The sequence below is a fragment of the Sminthopsis crassicaudata genome, chromosome 1 (assembly GCF_048593235.1).
Source record: "Sminthopsis crassicaudata isolate SCR6 chromosome 1, ASM4859323v1, whole genome shotgun sequence".
Classification (NCBI taxonomy): Eukaryota; Metazoa; Chordata; class Mammalia; order Dasyuromorphia; family Dasyuridae; genus Sminthopsis; species Sminthopsis crassicaudata.
In genome coordinates, this window is record NC_133617.1 from 322,074 (window position 1) to 346,336 (window position 24,263).

A 24,263-nucleotide genomic window follows, 5' to 3' on the forward strand; every position below is an offset into this window, starting at 1 on the left:
CCATGACCCAGTGACACCTTTGAGGAGGGACAGGATGAAATGAGAGCAAAAAACTTGGGAAGACTTAGATACACTGATTCAAAGGGCAGTGAATGGAACCTGGGAAACACCATGAAAAGCAATATTGTACAATGAAGGAATGTAGCATTTTTTTTTATTCACTTTTCCAAATTATCCCCCCCTCCCTCCACTCCCTCCCCCCCCCATGACAGGTAATCCCATACGTTTTACATGTGTTACAATATAACCTAGATACAATACATGTGTGTAAATACCATTTTCTTGTTGCACGGAATGTAGCATTTCTTAGAAACAGGATGATCAATGACATTTTGCAAGGACTAATGATGAAAGAGTATCCATTATCACACAAAAAAAAAAAAACCCAAAAATCTAATATCATCTGATTACTAATTGAGGAATGCTATTTTCATTTTCTTTCTTTGTTTCTTTTCTTTTACAGAATGACTAAAATCGAAATTTTTACATGATTCCACATATATAAACAATATCTAAATGCTTATCAAGTCAAGGAGTGAGCAGCATAAAGAAAGATAGAAAATGGGAGTTGGAACACAAAACTTTAAAAATAAATTTTCATTTTAGCATGCAAATAGGAAACAATAAAATGTTAAACATTGACAAATTCACGGTTAAATATTTTAGGAAATAAAAATAATCTTAAACAAAATAGTTAAAACATTTGCTAACCTATTCTTAAGTGGTCTAATGTGTCTCTATGGTTCTGTAGTACATAGAGAGCAACGGAAATAGAAGGAATATTTCAACACCAGGTCAGACTTTTGTGATTCTTTATATCTCACATCTTTGCTCTACAGATAAGTTAAGAAAAGAATACCTTGAAGAAGATTCATAAGAACCCAATAGGCCTGAGTTGCTACTAGTAGAAACTAAAAATAGGAAACCTTTTTAGAGGACCTCATGTACATGATGTCTGAAGCCACATTTGAACTCAGGGCTTGACTCCAGCACGGGTCCTTTATCCTCTGAACCATCCACTACCCAGGCAGTTCCTAGAAAAACTAATTAGCTGACTTTTGAGCTGCTTAATTCTGGATAGCAGATGCACTTCCCAGGTGCTAAGAGAAATTAATTTAGACTCTTGAGATATTCTGAAATGACTTATCACCACCACCACCATAATTACCACCAAAGCAACAGGAACTCAAATCAACAGGGAGTTATTCCTGACATCATTTTGAATAGTGTTACGGGTCCAACAAGTCAAGAAAAACATGGAATGTTGAAAAGGAATTAGAATTAAAAGAAAGATTTTTAAAAGTTTTAAAACAAAGAGATGAAAACTAGAATCTATGGATAGAAATTGCGGAGAGAAAAAAATAGATCCTTTGTAATGTAAAAATCTCCTCATTATACGAGTAAATAAAATAGGCTACCTTGGAATATATGAAGGTTTCCATTCCTCTAGATCTTCAAGTGAAGGCTAAATAATAATTAACAAGAAACTGATAGTATCTCTTCTCTTTTCCAAGTCTGAGATTCTATAATCTTCCTTCCCTCTCTTGATGAAGTAAATAACTTCTCATTTTGTCAAAAGACTCAGGCACCCAAAATGTTTGTGGCAGCTCTTTTTGTTGTAGCTAGAAACTGGAAGATGAATGGATGTCCATCAGTTGGAGAATGGTTGGGTAAATTGTGGTATATGAAGGTTATGGAATATTATTGCTCGGTAAGAAATGACCAGCAGGAGGAATATAGAGAGGCCTGGAGAGACTTAAATCAACTGATGCTGAGTGAAATGAGCAGAACCAGAAGATCACTGTACACTTCAACAACAATACTGTATGAGGATGTATTCTGATGGAAGTGGAAATCTTCAACATAAAGAAGATCCAACTCACTTCCAGTTGATCAATGATGGACAGAGGTAGCTACACCCAGAGAAGAAACACTGGGAGGGGAATGTAAATTGTTAGCACTAATATCTGTCTGCCCAGGTTGCATGTACCTTCGGATTCTAATGTTTATTGTGCAACAAGAAAATTATATTCACACACATGTATTGTACCTAGACTATATTGTAACACATGTAAAATGTATGGTATTGCCTGTCGTCGGGGGGAGGAAATAGAGGGAGGGGGGGTAATTTGGAAAAATGAATACAAGGGATAATATAAAATATATATATATATATATATATATATATATATATATATATATATATAAAGACTCAGGAACCCATAAAAAACAAATATATTACACCCCAGGGGTCATTTAAAAGGATTTCTTTTATCATGAAGACCATATGACATATGAGTCCCATTCCTTCCAGGAAAATGATTGAAGGTTTATAACTATTTTTTCCTTTGTACATCTATTTGTATGCATATCTGTCTGTACAGTATTTAGTGAAGATATCATTCTAGGCATGTTGTGCAAAGGTGTAGAAAACAGAGAAAAAGCACAGTGAAAAAATTGCCCTTTAATTCTTTAGGGCACTATTAGCATCTTTCATCTTTCAAGTAGAGAGGAACAGGTTTGATCAATGGCCTTATGTAGCAACCCAGAATTGAGCTGGGAAAGGCCTTTGGCTGGTAGCTGAGGTTACAGTTTGCAATTTTGAAAGATTTTGCTGGTGGGAGAACTGAGTATTGAAAAGCTAATGAGAGGTGTGAGGCTTTTCTTGATTAGTGGATAAGTATGATGCCCTTTAGCATGCAAGTAGATCTAGGTCTGAATGTTCCTAGTGAATTGGGACTGATCTTGTTGGACCCTTATTATCATGTCCCAGAAATTTGTGGCTCCCTTGAATTTAAGAGCTGGGGATAGATTACACTGAACAAAACCAGGGTTCTGATTGAAATCCAATCTTATCTGTAGATCATGGAGTATTTATTAAGTGTCTTCTATGTGCCAGGGAACAAAGAGAAAATATATCTATATGTTTGTCCTTTCCTCCCATTCCATTCTCTCTCCCTTTCTCTCTCTTTTTCTCTATCTTCCCCCCTCTCAGTTTGTCCATCATTTGACTTTTTAAGTCAAAAAGTGGCAACTACCTCATGTATCCCAAATTTGCTGATAATTTATTGGAAAGCATGGACAACACATTGGAAGAGAGAATCAAAAGCCTAAAGAACTTTATGGGTTAGAACAATGGGCAAGAACTTACAACATGAAATGTAATAGGAATAAAATGATGTCAAAATTATAATATTATAATTATTAGGTGGGAGAGGTATGGCTTGAAAATTGTCGAAAAAAAATCTATTTTAGTGGATCACAAGTTCAATATGAATCAACAATATAAGAAAGAAGTTCCAAATAGCTAATATGATCTTAAGGTCCATTAATCCAGAATTAGGATTATGATGAATTTGTATACTGAATCTAGATCAAATTTCTAGGTTCTTTGTTTGTTTTTTATTTAATTAATTACTTTTCCATTAAAATATGATTTCATTCCCATTAAGAAGGAAAAATGATCCCTTTTCTAAACATTGAGAGTCAAGCAACATAAACTCAAGTATTACCTATGGACAACAAAAAATGTTTCAGTTAAAACTCTGAATCTGTCAGTTCTTTGTGTATAAAGAGCAGTACTATGTTTCATCATTAGTCTTATTTAATCATAGTTGATCAGTGAAATGATCACAGCTCCCAAATCTTTCTTTCTTTTAAATTTTTGGAAAAAAAAAGTTTTAATTTTATTATTGGGGTAAAACAAGGTTTTCTGTAATGCTGTATATAAAATATGAAGGCAAAGATTTTATACTATATTGCTGTTGCATAAATTGTTGTCCTTGTTCTGATGAGGTCTAGATTTGGGGTACCTAAATGAAATTAGAGTTTAGTTGAAGTGTCAGGTTCCGAGTACAGGAGTCAAATAGAGCTCCCCTGCAACCCCTTTGGATTTGGAGCAAGGATAAGGAATTAAATGAAGTCTAATAGTGGCTCAAGAATCTGCTGTAAAGGAAATTACAGACGCGAAAACCTAAATTGATAAAAGAGGTTTATTAGGGGGGTTTGAAGGTAAGATTATAATCTAGTTAGTAAAAGATGAAGGTAGAGATAAGAAGGCATGAGAAACAGGATTCCATTGTGCAGGGAGTCATTGGTGCCATGCATGCTGCTGCAATGTGTAGAACCTCTGCAAAGAGAGGACTCTAGTTTGGCTGTTTTGTAATGAGAGATTTAGGTAAAGGGGCCCATGGGTGAAGTCCAAGTTGGCTGGGTTTTAGCTAGGGCTAGAATTTGCTTAGTGGGGGTTGGGAAACCTGAGAAGATCATTAGAATGTGGGCTTGGACAGTCCATGTTGCCTCAGATTCCATGGGGGCTAGGTGAGCCTGGATCTCCTATTGGAATTCAAAGGGGTGCTTTTGACCAGGATTTATAGGTAAAAGGTCCTAGCTTCTTGAATTGATAATGTATCAAGTAGGAGGGGTTGGGAATCAGAAAGGAATAAATCAATCTGAAAGGACAAGTTTCCTGGACAAGGTCCCTTTAAGAAAGGGACCACAACCTTTTTCAGTTCTGCTCACATCCCTCTGCATGAGTTCATACAAATCTTTCCAGGTTTCTCAGAAACTGTTTCCTTCATCATTTCTCATACTACAGATTCATGTGTCATAATTTGTCCAGGCATTCCCCCATTGATAGTGGTGCTACAATTTAGGAAGGACATGGATATGTTGGAATGTGTCCAGCAGCCTGAAGAAGAGATTTATTGGGAGAGGAAAGGTGGCTCTTTTTACATGTTTGAAAAGGCAGAATGTGGAAGAGAAATTACAATTGACAGGTGTGTAGTGGTATCTCAAAGTTGTCTTAATTTGCATTTCTCTGATCAGTAGTGATTTGGAACACTCTTTCATATGAGTGGATATAGTTTCAATTTCATCATCTGAAAATTGTCTGTTCATATCTTTTGACCATTTATCAATTGGAGAATGATTTGATTTCTTACAAATTAGGGTCAATTCTCTCTATATTTTGGAAATGAGGCCTTTATCAGAACCTTTAAGTGTAAAAATATTTTCCCAATTTGTTACTTCCCTTCTAATGTTATTTGCATTAGTTTTGTTTGTACAAAAGCTTTTTAATTTGATGTAATCAAAATCTTCTATTTTGTGATCAATAATGATCTCTAATTCTCCTTTGGTCATAAATTCCTTCCTCCTTCACAGGTCTGAGAGATAGACTATCTTTTATTCCTCTAATCTATTTATGATTTCATTCTTTATGCCTAAATCATGGACTCATTTTGATCTTACCTTGGTATATGGTGTTAAGTGTGGGTCCATATCTAATTTCTACCATACTAATTTGCAGTTTTCCCACCAGTTTTTTTCAAATAATGAATTCTTATCCCAAATGTTGGTGTCTTTGGGTTTGTCAAACACTAGATTGATATAGTTTTACCCTATTTTGTCCTGTGTACCTAATTTCTTCCACTGATCAACTAGTCTATTTCTTAGCCAATACCAAATGGTTTTGGTGACTGCTGCTATCTAATATAGCTTTAGATCAGGTACAGCTACGCCACCTTCATCTGACTTTTTTTCCATTAATTCCCTTGAAATTATCGACCTTTTATTCTTCCATATGGATTTTGTTGTTCTTTTTTTCTAGGTCATTAAAATAGTTTCTTGGGTGTCTGATTGATATAGCACTAAATAACTACATTAATTTGGGAGCGTTGTCATCTTTATTATTCGCTCGGCCTATCCAAGGGAACTGAATGTCTTTCCAATTATTTAAATCTGATTTTATTTTTGTGGCAAGTATTTTGTAATTTTGCTCATATAATTCCTGACTTTTCTTTGGTAGATGAATTCCCAAATATTTTATACTCTCGACATTTGTTTTAAAAGGAATTTCTCTTTGTAGCTCTTGCTGTTGCATTTTGTTGGTGATGTATAAAAATGCTAAGGATTTATGTGGATTTATTTTGTATCCAGCAACTTTGCTAAAGTTGTGAATTATTTGTAATAACTTTTTATTAGAATCTCTGGCGTTCTCTAAGTATACCATCATATCATCTGCAAAGAATGACAGTTTGATTTCCTCATTACCTACTCCTATTCCTTTAATGTCTTTCTCGACTCTTATTGCTGAGGCTAGCCTTTCTAATAAAATATTGAATAATAATGGTGATAGTGGGCAACCTTGTTTCACTCCTGATCTTACTGGGAAACGTTCCATTTTATCTCCATTACATATTATGCTTACTGACAGTCTCAAATATATGCTACTGACTATTTTAAGGAATAGTCCATTTATTCCTACACTCTCAAGCGTTTTTAGTAGGAATGGATGTTGTATTTTATCAAATGCTTTTTCTGCATCTATTAAGATGATCATATGGTTTTTATTAATTTGATTATTAATATGGTCAAATATACTAATAGTTTTCCTAATATTAAACCAGCCCTGCATTCCTGGTATAAATCCTACTTGATCATAGTGTATTATCCTGGGGATGATTTTCTGAAGTCTTTTGCTAATATCTTATTTAAGATTTTAGCATCAATATTCATTAAGGAAATTGGTCTATAGTTTTCTTTCTCCATTTTCAACCTACCTGATTTAGGTATCAGTACCATGTCCGTGTCATAAAAGGAGTTTGGTAGGACTCCTTCATTCCCTATTTTTAAAAATAGTTTATATAACATTGGGGCTAATTGTTCTTTAAATGTTTGGTAGAATTCACATGTAAATCCATATGGTCCTGGGGTTTTTTTTCCTGGGGAGCTGATTAATAGCTTGTTCTATTTCTTTTTCTGAAAGGGGACTATTTAAGCAGTTTATCTCCTCCACTGTTAATCTAGGAAGCCTATATTTTTGGAGGTAGTCATCTTTTCACTTAAGTTATCAAATTTATTGGCATAAATTTGGCCAAAGTAATGTGAATTGTTAAATATGTCAGTTAAGGGACAGATTGTAGAAACACGAACAGTTTTAAAGACAATGGTAAAAGTATGTCAATATTCCAAAATTTCTGGCATACAAGTAAAGCAGGAAGCAATAGGGTAAATGATTGCTCAGAAACCACATGCTAATAAAATGTAAAAAATAATAAATAGAATATCATTTATTAAATATATCAATACATTAATACAATAAATACATCAATACATTAGATACATCATTTACATTTTTGAAATACATCAATACATTAGAAATCAGACTAAAGAAGTTATAAAAACCAAATTATATTCTGAGGAAGGCCATGGTACTCCATCCCCTCTTCATTACAAGTATGGAGGACTAAGTGTGAAAAAATACATACAGTTTTTTCATGTGTTGGATTAGGAGGGGATGAAAAAGACCTAGTTGAGAAGTGCAGGTGGCATGTTAACAAAAAAGAGCCACAATGAATTATTTTAAGAAGAATAGATTTTTCTCCTACTGAGTTGCCAGAATCTTATGAATTCTCTGGTAACAGTGAAGGGGTGGTTCCTGTCTGAAATCTCTCTATTTCATCATATTCTGTTTCTCTTTAATATGACTTTTCTGATGAGTAATAAGGACAGACCTCATACTAAAGCCTTTCCCACACTCTTTACATACAAAAGGTTTCTCTCCATTATGAGTTCTCTGATGAATAGTAAGGCATCCTCGATGTCTGAAGACTTTTCCACATTCTTACATTCAAAGGATCTCTGTCCAGTATGAAATCTTTGATGACACATGAGGTATCCTCTCTGGTTGAAGCCTTTTTCACATGGCTTACATACAAAGGGTTTCTCTCAAGTATGAACTCTCTGATGATAAGTGAGGCTGTGCTTCTGACTTAAACCTTTCCCACATTCGTTACATACAAATGGTTTCTCTCCAGTGTGAGTTCTCTGATGTACAGTAAGCTTTCCTCTCTCACTGAAGGCTTTACCACATTCTTTACATTCAAAGGGTTTCTCTCCAGTGTGAATTCTCTGATGTACTGTAAGGCACCATCGACGGCTGAAGGCTTTTCCACATTCATTACATTCAAAGGGTTTCTCTCCAGTGTGAGTTCTCTGATGTACAATAAGATATCCTCTCTCACTGAAGGCTTTTCCACATTCATTACATACAAAGGGTTTCTCTCCAGTGTGAGTTCTCTGATGTACATTAAGGCTTCCTCGATGGCTGAAGGCTTTTCCACATTCTTTACATTCAAAGGGTTTCTCTCCAGTGTGAATTCTCTGATGTACTGTAAGGCACCCTCGACGGCTGAAGGCTTTTCCACATTCATTACATTCAAAGGGTTTCTCTCCAGTGTGAGTTCTCTGATGTACAATAAGATATCCTCTCTCACTGAAGGCTTTTCCACATTCATTACATACAAAGCATTTCTCTCCAGTGTGAATCCTCTGATGCACAATAAGGCTTCCTCGACGGCTGAAGGCTTTTCCACATTCATTACATACAAAGGGTTTCTCTCCAGTGTGAGTTCTGTGATGTACATTAAGGCTTCCTATTTGGCTGAAGGCTTTTCCACATTCCTTACATAGGAAGGGTTTCTCTCTAGTATGAACTCTCTGATGAATATTGAGATTGTACTTCTGACTAAAACCTTTCCCACATTCTTTACATACAAATGGTTCCTCTCCAGTGTGAGTTCTCTGATGTGCAGTAAGGAAATCTTGATGACACCCACTGGAGTTTCTGCTCTTGGGACTCCAGGCTCTTTGTTGCTTCTCCAACACAGAGATCAGATCCAGTGTGGAAACAGGAATCCCCACAGAGATCAAGTTCTGGTAGTTTTCCAGCATCACATACTTGTGCAGGGCTCTCTGGGCAGGATCCAGAAGCCTCCACTCCTCGCTGGTGAAGTCCACAGCCACATCCCAGAACGTCACCGGTTCCTGAATGGGGGCCATGAGAAAGCCAGAAGTCACAGCCTCCTTGGGCTCCATCTGCTGCCTGGGGATGAGCAGAGTCTTCACAGGTCGGAGGGAGTTCTCCACTGAACTCACCAATCCTGTCACTTGATCTGCTGAGTGTAGGGCTTCACATCCAGGCCCTCACTTGGGCACCAAATATAGTATACTTTCTTGAACCTCCAAATGGAGGTGAGAAAATACACTATTCTTTCTAGAGGCACACACTGATTGCCAAAAGATATTGTCCAGACTAGGTCTCTGGAGGATCTCAGGACCAGCCTTGGTCTTAGTGGAGGAGTGAAGGAGGCAGGAGAGCCATTAGGATGGTCAAAGATGAAGTGTCTCTTTCCAGTCTTCTCATCCCTTAAAAAGCTCACTATGATTACATCAGCACAGCACACTGAGCAAGTGGTAACTAGGGCAGCAGTGCATCCCTCAGCACACTGACTTAACACATTTGTTAAGTATAAGTACCCTGCTGTTGACATGTAAACAGAACACTGGTGGTCAGGCCCTCCTTGACTTCTCAGGAAAGGTGAGAACACCAAAGGGAGCTGGGAAATAACCAGACGATGTAATCAGGTTCCCTCTGGCCTGAAGGCTCTTATATATTACCCAGAGTTCTCCCACTCTCTGTGGCCCTCTGCCAATCAACATAATTATAAGTAGATGAAAATGTCTGTAGGCATCAGCTTAGGGCCGGCTCCTGCACTTGGAACCCTCCACCTGGAATAAATCTAGTTGGAAGACCTCAAGTGTTTTGAGGGAACAGATCCTTCTCTTTCACAATAATCAAGAACCACAAGCTCCCAGGGAGCATGGCAAGTCAAACCTCTGCCCTGAGCCTGGGCCACAAGTCATCCCCCTGGTATTCCTTGAAGGATGGAGGTCTCAAAGCACTGCCAGCCACTGCCAACTACCCGACCTCACACTGGCAGACTCCGAGCCCAGGAAGAACAGCATCCCCAGGACCTCTGGCTCCTTGTAGCCCAAACCTCCCCAGTGACCAGCAGGACGGCAGCCTGTGGGGAGGGCTCAGCCACAGCCAGTGAAGTCCCGGGACAATGGGAAGACCCACAACCTGGCTCAGCACTGTCCCCTGAGAGAAGTTGATGTCACCTTGGCCTCTGGCCCTTCCCTCTGCTGGGACCCCGAGGTGTGTGGTCCCCCCCTTTTCTCCAAGCCTGTCTGTGAGCCAAATTCACAGCAGGAGTGGGCCACTCCCAATAAAATGTTCACAACTTTTATACATTTCAGACAAAGAACCTCCAAAATCCCACAGTCTATATGTTGTGATTGGTCACATAAGTCTGTATTCTCCTACTTGGTCAGTGGAATGTAATAGACAAGGTGACATCTAGCTTCTTTGATTTTAGTCCCTTCTTTGGACAATGGAATGTAGTCCAGGCTTATCTAAAATCCTGTGACTGGGCCCTATAGGCTTGATCTACTTTAGCTAACACTCTCTGATCAATATGTACTTAATCTATAAATTCTTCACTTTTCTACATAATCCCTCCTCTTACATATATATATATATATATATATATTTCCTCTTGAAGAACTTACATTGTGGTGAAATTCAATTAACATCTCTACACATGGCTTGTTATTCTCCTCTTCTGGATCATCCCCTGCTACTGCCTCCTGTAACGTGCTCTCCTGGCAGTTACAATTACTAGTCTGTCCTAGACCCACCAGAGCACCTTTGACCACTGTCCTTTGCAGTGTGAGCTCTACCCGGCTCGCCTCCTCTGAGGCCTTCCAAGGTCTCTGGCCACAATCTCTTTAATCTATAGCTTAATAACCGGTAGCGCGCTCAAGAACAACCACATGTAATCTTAAAAGCCTTTATTACACCTACTCACATAATGCCCTAACTGATGCCCTGACTTGTTGGTTCCCTGGTGAACACCTGGTCAGAAGACCCATGTGTTCACTACCAAAATCCTTACCTCTTTCGGCTACCCATCTTGGCTTGGCCACCCAGGCTAGGAGCCAGGGTGAACAGCAGGAGGTTAAAGAGAGGGCGGTTGCTGCCTGCAGTGGGCTTACATAGGGCCTGTGAGGTCACACACACAGCCAATCAGCGAGAGAGTCACCCATTACGAAACTATCTCAATATGGCCAGGATCCCGCCCAAGGGCAGTCCTAATACTTCTGGGCCTCAATCTCCCGATGCACTGTGTCCGCCCATTTAAAGGGCCCTTACAATTCCCTTTCTCTTGTTTTGCGGGAACCGCACATCTCAACAAGCTAAACTTTTAGCACCAGCTATAGTTCACTTGATCCATGAGATGACAGTGTTATGCCCAAGGAGGTACAAAGCAGCAGATCAGTAAACAGAAGTATGACAATGAGAACCAGGCTCAACAGTGGCCCAAATGTTCAACCCATTCATCAAAGTCATACTCGAGATAATAGGCCAAAGAGATTGGATGCCAATGAGGTAGGATGTCAACACTGAGGTGGGAAGTCAACAAGGTAAAACATCACAATTCTAGTTAACAAATATCAGTAGGTAGGTTGTCACAATTCTAGTTACATTTATCACAGTTCTAGACCAATTCTAGTTTCTTACAATTTTCTGTTGCACTTTTCACACTCCTAGAACAATTCTAGCTTATCACAATTCTCAATTGCACTTGTCACAATCCTAGAACAATTCTAGTTTATCACAATTCTCAATTGCACTTTTTCACAATTCTAGAACAATTCTAGCTTATCACAATTCTCTATTGCACTTTTCACAATCCTAGAACAATTCTAGCTTATCACAATTCTCTATTGCACTTTTCACAATTCTAGAACAATTCTAGTTTCCCAGGTGCACATAAGCAAAGTCATGTCCAGTAACATTGTCTCAATAACGATGGCAGGTGGGTGTGTTGGTTTTTCACCCACTAATTTAAAAGCATAGTCCTTCAATAGAAAGCATAGGGCAAAGCCTCTTCCCAGGCCACCATATGGCAAGTGGCCACGGGAGAAGCAAGCAGGCCCATTGTCCATTTACAGTCTTTATATTGCGTATCACCCAAAACAGTCCATTTCAGCTGCAACACTGGAACTGTGTCTGGTGTCTCTGGTCCCGGTCAGGAGGGGCATCCCTGCCATCAGCGTCTGAAGGGCTGCGGACATCTGGCTGGTCTCTCTGGACTGTTGTCTGGTCCTTCTCTTGGATCCCCAGGTTACAAATGTCTCTTGTGGGGATGAACTCTACTGCTGGATCTGCACCTAGGAAGGAATGTACTTGGGGCCCAACTTGGGCCTTTCCAAATGCCATCCAGGCCTTTCCACATCACAGTGGAAACAAAGTTGTTGTCAAAAAGATTAACAAAAGTCAGACAAAAGTTAGTCAGTCTGTCACTTAGCTGCACTTTCTGTGTATGCCCAAAGTGCATTGCTAAGGTAAAAGGCAAAGAATTTAAAAATGTAAAACCAAAATAATTTAAAAGTGTAAAACCGAAATAGATTAAAAATGTAAAACCAAAATAACTTTAAAATGTAAAATCAAAATACTTTGAAGATGTAAAATCAAAAGTGTTTAAAAATGTAAAATCAAAATTTAAAAATTGTAAGCAATCATATATACCAAAATTCCCTTCTCTTGTTTAGAAGAGAAGATCTTGGGGATAGTCTGTGCAGTAATGACTTTACTAGAACACTCGGCTATATCCCTGAATTCTTTTACCTAAAAATCAAAGTTTGAATTTCTGATATCGAATTGTACTCCAGGAGTGTGAATCAATAAATCTGATATTACTTTTCCTCCTGGGTCAAAGATCACACACTGTCTATTTATTCTAGTGATTAAAACAACAATTTTCCAACCCATTCTAGACATAAACACTGTTTTATAAGTACCCGTAGGGGGTTGGGAAATCAAGCTCACCTGTGGAAGTGGAAAATCCACGAGGTAAGAAAAGAGGAGTTTCAACTCTCCAAAGACGATCCTAGCAGTTTTACAAGTATAAAACTCCACTCTCTCTAACTGCAAGGTCTTGTCCCTGTAAGGTTTCTTAGAAATTAACTCAACTGTATTTTTAAAACTTTTCTGATTATACTCAATACCCCACAATTCCTTTTTGCCTTGGGGCATAAAGCCTACTCCAGTCCTTTGAATTGAAGACACAGGAGTTTTGAATGGATTAATGGGCAGTGCTGATGATATTATAGTCCTTCCTTTTCCTCCTCCCCCTTCTCCCTTGGCCCAAGAAGGTGAGGCAGAGGGAAGAAGAATTGGAAAATTCCCCAAAGGCTGATTTAAAATCAAACCTGAGCTTTGTACATAAAAAGAACTAAACTTCTCAATGGAATAGTAATCAATAAATTCCTTAAAACAACAATGCACAAGGTAAACCAACAAAAATGCTAAGAAGAATTTCTACAACTTTAGTCCATGTGGTTCGTTTATTTCCTTCCTTAGTTTCAGCCACTGGTTTGAACTCTTCCTGTTCTATCTGTATTAACCTAGCTTTTTCTTCTTTCTCTAGCTCAATCTGTAGTTTAACCTGCAATTCCAGCAACTCTTGCTGTGGCATTTCGTACTCTATACTGTCATACATACGCGTTAGCTCTAGGTTGCTTCCTCTCCGAGCTATATTTACTGGGTGTGGGGATAGCCTTTGTGGAGCTTGATTACAAGCTTCCTGCTGTTCTTCAGTGGTGATCTTTGTTAAAAGATCTTCCATCTGGCTCTTTAACCTCTTGATATAAGCATTATGTTCAGCTGTGTCCTTGAGTCTGATCCCAGATTTACCTGGGTCCATATTGCTTCTCTGTCTTCCCTCTTAAGTGGCATTTCTACCTGATCTTTCAGAATCTTAATTCTGAATATTAAATATTTTTAAAACCTGATAATTCCTGATGCGTCCACGTTGAGCGCCATTTGTAACGTGCTCTCCTGGCAGTTACAATTACTAGTCTGTCCTAGACCCACCAGAGCACCTTTGACCACTGTCCTTTGCAGTGTGAGCTCTACCCGGCTCGCCTCCTCTGAGACCTTCTAAGGTCTCTGGCCACAATCTCTTGAATCTATAGCTTAATAACCGGTAGCGCGCTCAAGAACAACCACATGTAATCTTAAAAGCCTTTATTATACCTACTCACATAATGCCCTAACTGATGCCCTGACTTGTTGGTTCCCTGGTGAACACCTGGTCAGAAGACCCATGTGTTCACTACCAAAATCCTTACCTCTTTCGGGTACCCATCTTGGCTTGGCCACCCAGGCTAGGAGCCAGGGTGAACAGCAGGAGGTTAAAGAGAGGGCAGTTGCTGCCTGCAGTGGGCTTACATAGGGCCTGTGAGGTCACACACACAGCCAATCAGCGAGAGAGTCACCCATTACGAAACTATCTCAATATGGCCAGGATCCCGCCCAAGGGCAGTCCTAATACTTCTGGGCCTCAATCTCCCGATGCACTGTGTCCGCCCATTTAAAGGGCCCTTACAGCCTCCCATTCCTCTTTCTGTAAAAACATTATTTTAATGGCAAGTCCTGTATGTAAGATTTTTTTTTCTAATTTTATTTTTTTATTTACAAGACATATGCATAGGTAATTTTTCAGCATTAGCAATTTCAAAACCTTTTATTCCAACTTTTCCACTCCTTCCCCCCCCCTTACCCCAGATGGCAGGTTGACCAATTCATGTTACATGTGTAAAAGTATAAGTTAAATACAATATATGTATACATGTCCAAACAGTTATTTTGCTGTACAGAAAGAATCGGACTTGGAAACAATGTACAAGTAGCCTGTGAAGGAAATAAAAAATGCAGGCGGACAAAAATAAAGGGATTGGGAATTCTATGTGGTCATCTCCCAGAGTTCTTTCGCTGGGTGTGGCTGGTTCAATTCATTACTGCTCTATTGGAACTGATTTAGTTCATGTCATTGTTGATGATGGCCTCGTCCATCAGAATTGGGCATCATATAGTATTGTTGTTGAAGTATATAATGATCTCCTGGTCCTCCTCATTCCACTCAGCATCAGTTCATGTCAGTCTCTCCAGGCCTTTCTGTAATCATCCTGTTGGTCATTTCTTATGGAACAATAATATTCCATAATATTCTTATACCACATTTTATTCAGCCATTCTCCAATTGATGGGCATCCACTCAGTTTCCTATTTCTGGCCACTATAAAGAGGGCTGACACAAACATTCTTGCACTGTATGTAAGGTGCTGGATAGTGGTCTTTGAATTATTTTTGTTACCAATGTAACATTATACAGGGTAAACATAGTGGGAACAGAATAATACCACTGATTGCAATGTCTATACCATGACAGCTGTTTCCACCAGCTACCATCAGACTAAGACCACCAGCTATTTGTGAAGGGAGATTTCTAAACTTGTACAGCCACATGAACTATCTTGCAAATGCCCTCAGTAATTTATTTTACTATTTGTCGGTTGTCATCAATTTGCATACAACAAGTGGACGGTTTTGTTTCCCATGGACCCCTCCTTCCTCTGCTAACAGATAATCTAAAACTAATCTATGTTATAAAACCACTTTTCTTGTTTGAGTGACTTGATTGACTAATAGATCAAGGGCTGTTAGGATTACCAGGTGAGAACTCAGGTTGTCTGGACAGTGACAAGGTGAGAACTCAGGTTGTCTGGACAATGACAAGGTGAGAACTCAGGTTGACTTGACTTTGGTTCGGGCCTTTAAAGGGAGTTTACACCTTAGGAATTCTAAGAGTAGGAAGTTCATTGGTGGAAGTATTTCCCCACGCCCCATTGAGTTCTCACATTTCTATTCTCTGGGAGGATAAAAGAAGGGCAGCATTGGGTGTGAGAGAATTGACTCTGGGCTGAAAGGACAAGAGCTGGAGGAGATTCAGAGCTCCCAAGAAACCTGCGCACAGAAGGAAAAGATTTTATAGATCTCCTCCCAGAGAAGGATTAAAATTGAGTAGCCGACTGGACCCTCACAATTCAAGAACATTACAAAAGGTCTAGCAGTTTGGTTAGTGGTTGCCTCTAAGGCTGCTTGCTGTTGAATTAATATAATATATATTAATATAAAATAATATTATAATATATTAACATATTATATTGACATTAATATATTATAATATATATTAATATAATACATTAATATTATATGTAATATATATGCATATATATATATATATGTGTGTGTGTGTGTGTGTGTGTGTGTGTGTGTGTGTGTGTGTGTGTGTCCAATATCCCCAACCACCATCTTGGGCCCAAATTCCTTGATAATTTGTGCTGGGAGCCAGGCATCTCCCCATTCATTATCATGACCAGGTTGTCCTCATTACCCCCTAATGAATGCTGGTGGACACAATTAAGCACTGATCCATCATTACAAACAGTATTTAACTTGCTCCATCAATGATCACCACAGTCTATAATATCTTCTCTCTCTGGTTGACATGTAAAAGTCCATTCACACTTACTCTCTCCTATCCATGGCCCTGCACCTGTTTGATTTAGGCAATGCCCCAATAAGGTATCTCAGATAAATATCGCTAACAAGATTTTATGTGCAGAGTTCCTTTTCAATGTTTGTCTCAGCTTCTTCTCTGGATTCAGTTTGTAAGTTCACACCCTTGGAGTGTCCTTTGGGCCTTTAATTCTGGTATGCTCAGTCCATCCTCTTTCCTCTATAGCACTGCTATATGTGATGTCAAGAGGATCTGGAACAGTCCTTCCCAGGTCGGGGTAGGTTTGTCCTCCTTCCACGTCGGAACCATGACCCAGTGACACTTTTGAGGAGGGACAGAATGAAACAAGAGTGCAAAACACTCAGGAAGACTTAGATACAATGATTCAAAGGGAAGTGAATGGAACCTGGGAAACATTGTACATCATGAAGAGCAATATTGTACAATAAGGGAATGTAGCAATTTTCAGCAACACTATGATCCATGACATTTTGCAAGGACTAATGATGAAAAAGTATCCATTATGACACACACACACACACACAAAAACCACCTAATATTATCTGACTACTAATTGAGGAATGCTATTTTTATTTTCTTTCTTTGTTTCTTTCTTTTCTTTTACAGAATAACTAAAATGGAAATTTTTACATGATTCCACATGTATAAATAATATCTAAATGCTTATAAAGTCAAGGAGTGAGCAGCATAAAGAAAGATGGAAAATAGGAGCTGGAACACAAAACTTTAAAAAGGATTTGTAATTTTAGCATGCAAATGGAAACAATAAAATGTTAAATGTTGACGGATTCACTGTTAAATATTTTAGGAAATAAAAATAATCTTAAACAATATAGTTAAAACACCTGCTAACCTATTCATAAGTGGTCTGATGTGTCTCTATGGTTCTGTAGTACAAAGGAAATAGAAGGAATATTTTAACACCAGATCAGAGTTTTGTGATTCTTTATACCTCACATAACTTTGCTCTACTGAAAAGTTAAGAAAAGAATACCTTGAAGGAGGAAGTTCATAAGAACCCAATAGGCCTGAGTTGCTACTACTAGAAATTAAAAATAAGAAAACCTTTTAGAGGACCCAATCTACATGATGTCTGAACCCACATTTGAACTCAGGTCTTGACTCCAGAGCTGATCCCTTATCCTCTGAACCAGCAGCAACCCAGCTAGTTCCTAGAAAAACTCATAATCTGACAATGTGAATTGTGTAAGGACTGTTTTTGAGATGCTTAATTCTGGATAGCAGATGCACTTCCCAGGTGCTAAGGGAAATTAATTTAGACTCTTGAGATATTCTGAAATGACTTATCACCATCTCCATCACAACCATCACCACAATTACCACCACAGCAACAGGAACTCAAATCAACAGGGAGTTATTCCTGACATCACTTTGAATAGTGTTATGTGTCCAACAAGTCAAGAAAAACATGGAATGTTGAAAAGGAATTAGATTTAAAAGAAAGTTTTTTAAAAGTTTTAAAACAAAGAGAGAAAAACTAGAATCTATGGATAGAAATTGCAGAGAGAAAAAAAGTAGATTCTTTGTAATGTAAAAATCTCCCCATCATTTGAGTAAGTAAAATAGGCTACCTTGGAATATATGAAGCTTTCTGTTCTTCTAGATCTTCAAGTGAAGGTTAAATAATAATTTATCAAGGAAGTGATAATACCTATGCTCTTTTCCAACTCTGACATTGTAAAATCTTCCTTCCCTCTCTTGATGAAGTAAATGACTTCTCATTTTGTCAAAAGACTCATGCATCCATTAAAAACAAATATATTACACCCCGGGGGTCATTTAAAATTATTTCTTTTATCATGAAGACTATAGGACATATGAGTCCCATTCCTTCCAGGAAAATGATTGAAGGTTTATAACTATTGTTTCCTTTGTGCATCAATTTGTATGCATATTTGTCTGTGCAGTATTTAGTGAAGATATCATTCTGGGCATGTAGTGCAAAGGTGTAGAAAACAGAGAAAAAATTGGCCCTCTTGAATTCTTTAGGGCACAATTAGCATCTTTCATCTTTCAAGTAGAGAGGAACAGGTTTGATCAATGGCCTTATGTAGCAACCCAGAATTGAGCTGGGAAAGGCTCATGGCTGGTGGCTGAGGTTAAAGTTTGCAATTTTGAAAGAATTTGCTGGTGGGAGAACTGAGTATTGAAAAGCTAATGAGAGGTGTGAGGCTTTTCTTGATTAGTGGATGAGTATGATGCCCTTTAGCATGCAAGTAGATCTAGGTCTGAATGTTCCTAGTGAATTGGGACCGATCTTGTTGGACCCTTATTATCATGTCCCAGAAGTTTGTGGCTCCCTTGAATTTAAGAGCTGGGGATAGATTACACTGAACAAAACCAGGGTTCTGATTGAAATCCAATCTTATCTGTAGATCATGGAGTATTTATTAAGTGTCTTCCATGTGCCAGGCAACAAAGAAAATATGTATCTATATATTTGTCCTTTCTTCCCATTCCATTCTCTTTCCCTTTCTCTCTTTTTTTCTCTGTCTTCCCCCTCTCACTTTGTCCATCATTTGATTTTTTTAAGTCAAAAAGCAGCAATTAGCTGATGCATCCCAAATTTTGCTGATAATTTATTGGAAAGCATGGACAACATATTGGAAGGCAGAATCAAAAGCCTAAAGAACTTTGTGGGTTACAACAATGGGCAAGATCTTACAACATGAAATGTAATAGGAATAAAATGATGTCAAAATTATAATATAATTATTAGGTGGGAGAGGTATGGCTTGAAAATTGTCGAAAAAAAATCTATTTTAGTGGATCACAAGTTCAATATGAATCAACAATATAAGAAAGAAGCTCCAAATAGCTAATATGATCTTAAGGTCCATTAATGCGAACACTAAATCCAGAATTAGGATTATGATGAATTTGTATACTGTATTCAGATCAAATTTCTGCGTGCTTTATTTTGTTTTTATTTAATTAATTACTTTTCCATAAAAATATGATTTCATTCCCATTAAGAAGAAAAAATGATCCCTTTTGTAAACATTGAGAGTCAAGCAACATAAACTCAAGTATTACCTATGGACAACAAAAAATGTTTCAGTTAAAACTCTGAATCTGTCAGTTCTTTGTGTATAAAGAGCAGTACTAGGTTTCATCATTAGTCTTATTTAATCATAGTTGATCAGTGAAATGATCACTGCTGCCAAAACTTTCTTTCTTTTAAATTTTTGAAAAAAAAGTTTTAATTTTATTATTGGGGTAAAATAAGGATTTCTGTAACATTGTATGTACAATATGATGGCAAAGATTTTATACTATATTGCTGTTGCATAAATTGTTGTCCTTGTTCTGAAGAGATCTAGATTTGGGGTACCTAAATGAATTTAGAGTTTACTTGAGGTCTGGTGGCAGGGTTGGAGTACAGGGTGTCAAATAGAGCTCTCCTGCAACCCCTTTGGATTTGGCGCTAGGATAAAGAATTTAATGAAATCTAATAGTGGCTCAAGAGTCCCCTATGAAGGAATTTATGGACCCGAAAACTTAAACTGATAAAATAAGTTTATTATGGCGTTTGAAGGTAAGATTATGGTCTAGTTAGTAAGAGGTGAATGTAGAGATCAGAAGGCATGAGGAACAAGATTCCAGTGGGCAGAGAGTCATTGGTGCCACACATGATGCTGGAATGTGTAGAACCTCTGCAAAGAGAGGACACTAGCTTGGCTCTTTTGTACTGAGAGATTTAGCTAAAGGGGCTCGTGAGTGGAGTCCCAAGTTGGTTCCTGGCTGGGTTTCATAGAGGGCTAGAATTTGCTTGGTATAGATTGAGAAACCTGAGAAGATGATTAGAATGGGGGCTGAGACAGGCCAAGTTGGCTCAGATCCCATGGGGGCTGGAATAGCCTGGATCTCCTATTGGAATTCAAAGGGGTACCTTTGAGCAGGATTTGTGGATCAAATGTCCTAGCTTCATGAATTGATAGTGCAATAGCTAGGAGGGGTTGGGAATCAGAAAGGAATAAATTAATCTGAAAGGACTAGTTTCTTAAAGGGACCACAACCTGGATTGGTTCTGCTTACATCCCTCTGCATCAGTTCATACAAATCTTTCCAGGTTCCTCAGAAACTTTTTCATTCATCATCTTTCATAGCACAACATTATTTTATCAGACTCATGTATCATAATTTGTCCAGGCATTCTCCTACTGATAGTGGTGCTACAATTTAGGAAGGACGTGAATATCTCAGAATCTGTCCAGCAGCCTGAAGAAAAGAAGAGGAGAGGTGGCTCTCTTGAGTTATTTGAAGAAGCAGCATGTGGAAGGGAAATTACAATTGTTTTATTTATCCATAGAGCTAAGAACCATAACCTATGCATGAAAATTGCTGAGAGGAAGAGTTTGATTCCTCTTAATGTAAAATTTCCTAATAATAAAAGCAAATATCAAAGTGGAATGAATTATGTCAAGAAGCAATGCTATGGCATATGAATGAATTGGAATAATGTCACAATTTGTTTGATTGATGATTTCTTTCCTATTCTCCTTTTCCCTTCAAACTCTCCCATTATCAGTTCTTTTCTTTTTCTTTTCTTTTTTTTAATGAGTTCTTTCTTTTCATTGGCCAAAATATATGAGATTCAATTTCAGGTTTTGTCCTTGCAATGAGGGATTTAATGTATTTATTCAAGAATTGACTTATTTGATCTCTTTGTTGTCCAAGGAATTTCCTTTTTTTTAAAGGAAATTAATATATATGTGTGTGTGTATATATCTATCTATCTATCTATCTATATACATAGATAGATATATATATACACACAGACATATATATATATATCAGAAATGCTAATCACTTACTTCACAGATGACAACATAAATTAAATAATGATCAATTCAGACAGCACTGCAAAAGTTTATTTTAAATGGAAAATGAAATAGTGAAATGTTAAATATGTCAGTCAAGGGACAGACTGTAGAAACAGGAACACTTTTAAAGACTATGGAAAAAGTGTGTCAATATTCCAAAATTTCTGGCAGATAAAGCAGGTATCAATAGTATAAATTATTGCTCAAAAGCCATATACTAATAAAATGTAAAAAATAATAAATAGAATATCATTTATTAAATATATCAGTACATTACTACAATAAATACATCAATACATTTAATATATCAATTACAATTTTGAAATACATCAATGCATTAGAAATTAGGCTAAAGAAGTTATAAAAACCAAATCAAATTCTGAAGGAAGACCATGGTACTCCATCCCCTCTTCTTTACAAGTATGGTGGACTCAGTGTGAAACAATATATACAATGTCAGTTTTTCCATGTGTGGGATTTGGAGGGGAACAAAAAAGCCCAGGTTGAGAAGTGCAGGTGACATGTTAACCAAAAGAACCACAATGAATTATTTTACAAAGATAGCTGTTTCTCCTAATGAGCTGCCAAAATCATAAAAATTACTGTTAACAGTGATGGTTGGTTCCGGTCTTAAATCTCTCTATTTCAACAAATGTTGTTTCTCTTTAGTATGAATTTTGTGATGGGTAATAAGGCTAGACCTCTAACTAATTACACTCATTATGTGCAAAGGATTTCTCTCTAGTATGAATTCCCTGATGATAAGTGAGATGGTGTCTCTTTGTAAGACTTTTCCCACATTCCTTACATACATGGTTTCTCTCCAGTGTGAGTTCTCTGATGTACAATAAGACATCTTCTCTCACTGAAGGCTTTTCCACATTCATTACATACAAAGGGTTTCTCTCCAGTGTGAGTTCTCTGATGTACAATAAGGTGTCCTCTCTTATTGAAGGCTTTTCCACATTCATTACATACAAAGAGTTTCTCTCCAGTGTGAATCCTCTGATGTGCAGTAAGGCTTTTTTTGTGGCTAAAGATTTTTCCACATTCACTACATACAAAGGGTTTCTCTCCAGTGTGAATTCTCTGATGTACAATAAGGTTTCCTTTATGGCTGAAGGCTTTTCCACATTCATTACATACAAAGGGTTTCTCTCCAGTGTGAATCCTCTGATGTACAGTAAGGCTTTTTTTGTGGCTAAAGGTTTTTCCACATTCACTACATACAAAGGGTTTCTCTCCAGTATGAACTCTGCGGTGAATAGTGAGATAGCTGCTCTGACTAAAACCTTTTCCACATTCCTTACATAGAAAGGGTTTCTCTCCAGTATGAACTCTTTGATGAGTAGTGAGATGGTGTCTCATAGTAAAACCTTTCCCACATTCCTTACATACAAATGGTTTCTCTCCAGTGTGAGTTCTCTGATGTACAATAAGGCACTTTCTCTGGGTGAAGACTTTTCCACATTCGTTACATTCAAAGGTGCTCTCTGCAGTATGAACTCTCTGATGAATATTGAGACTGTTCCTCCAATTAAAACTTTTCCCGCATTGCTTGCACACAAATGGTTTCTCTCCAGTGTGAGTTCTCTGATGTGCAATAAGGCACTTTCTCTGGGTGAAGACTTTTCCACATTCATTACATTCAAAGGGTCTCTCTGCAGTATGAACTCTCTGATGATAAGTGAGACTGTGCTTCCAATTAAAACCTTTCCCACATTGCTTGCACACAAAAGGTTTCTCTCCAATGTGAGTTCTCTGATGTTCAGTAAGGAAATCTTGATGAGACCCACTGGAATCTCTGCTCTTGGGACTTGATGTTCCTTCTTGCTCCTTCAACACACAGATCAGATCCAGTCTGGAAACAGGAATCCCCACAGAGAGCAGGTTCTGGTAGTTCTCCATTATCACATTCCTGTGCTGGGCCCTCTGGGCAGGCTCCAGAAGCCTCCACCCCTCACTGGTGAAGTCCACAGTCACATCCTGGAAAGTCACGGGTTCCTGAGTTGGGGCCATGAGAAAGCCGGAAGTCACACCGTCCTTGGGCTCCATCTGCTGCCTGGGGATGAGCAGAGTCTCCACAGGTCTCGGGGCTTCTCCAGTGAACTCGCCACTCCTGTCAGTTGAGCTGCTGAGTGTAGGGCTTCAGGTCCAGGGCCTTACTTGGGGGCCAAATATAGTGAGCCTCCAAATTGGGTTAAATAAATACACTAGGCTTTCTAGAGGCCCAAGCTGGGTGCCAAAGTGTAGTGTCCGGACTAGCTCTCTGGAGGATCTCCAGACCAGCCTTGGTCTTAGTGGAGGAGGGAGGGAGGCAGGAGAGCCACCAGGACAGTCCAAGATGAAGTGTCTCTTTCCAGTCTTCTCAGCCCTTAAATACCTCAGCATGATTACATCAGCACAGCACACTGAGCAAGTGGTAACTAGGGCAGCAGTGCATCCCACAGCACATTGTGTTAACACATTTGTTAAGTATAAGTACCCTGCTGTTGACATGTAAACAGAACACAGGTGGTTACTCCCTCATTGACTTCTCCTGAGAGGTGAGAACACCAAAGAGAGGTGGGAAGATAATCAGACATGGTCAGCAGGTTCTCTCTGAGCCAAAGGATCTTATACCTTACCCAGAGTTCCCCCACTCTCTGAGGCCCTCTTCCAATCAACACAAACACAAGCAGATGAAAGGTCTGTAGGCATCAGCTTAGGGCGGGCTCCAGCCCTTGGAACCATCCACCTGGGACAAATCTAGTTGGAAGACCCCAAGTGTTTGGAGGGAACAGATGCTTCTCTTTCCCAGTCATCAAGAACCACCAGCTCCCAGGGAGCCAGGCAAGTCTCACCCCTGCCCTGAGACTGAGTCATCCCCCCAGTGTCCCTTGAGGAGGGGGGGGGGGGTCTCAAGCACTGCCAGGGCTGCCAGCCACTGGCCCCTCCTGGCCTCACCCAGGGAGACTCCGGGCCCAGGAAGAACCGCATCCCCGGGGCCTCGGGCTCCTTGCAGCCCAAACCTCCCCCGGGACCGGCAGGGCGGCAGCCTGTGGGGAGGGCTCAGCCACAGCCAGGGAAGCCCCGGGACAATGGGAAGCCCCACAGCCCGGCTCAGCCCCGGCCCCCGAGAGAG

At 38.8% G+C, this 24,263-nt stretch overlaps 1 protein-coding gene and 1 gene segment (V, D, J or C); both read right to left on the minus strand.

The window, feature by feature from the left end:
- LOC141556155 (immunoglobulin lambda variable 9-49-like) overlaps positions 1–24,263 on the minus strand; it is a 1,090,947-nt gene that overhangs the window by 293,744 nt on the left and 772,940 nt on the right.
- On the minus strand, positions 7,357–9,237 carry LOC141556025 (uncharacterized). The gene is given in 2 exon segments (XM_074289487.1): positions 7,357–7,626; positions 7,629–9,237. Coding segments are annotated over 2 exon segments (1,422 nt in total). The 5' UTR covers positions 8,878–9,237; the 3' UTR covers positions 7,357–7,453.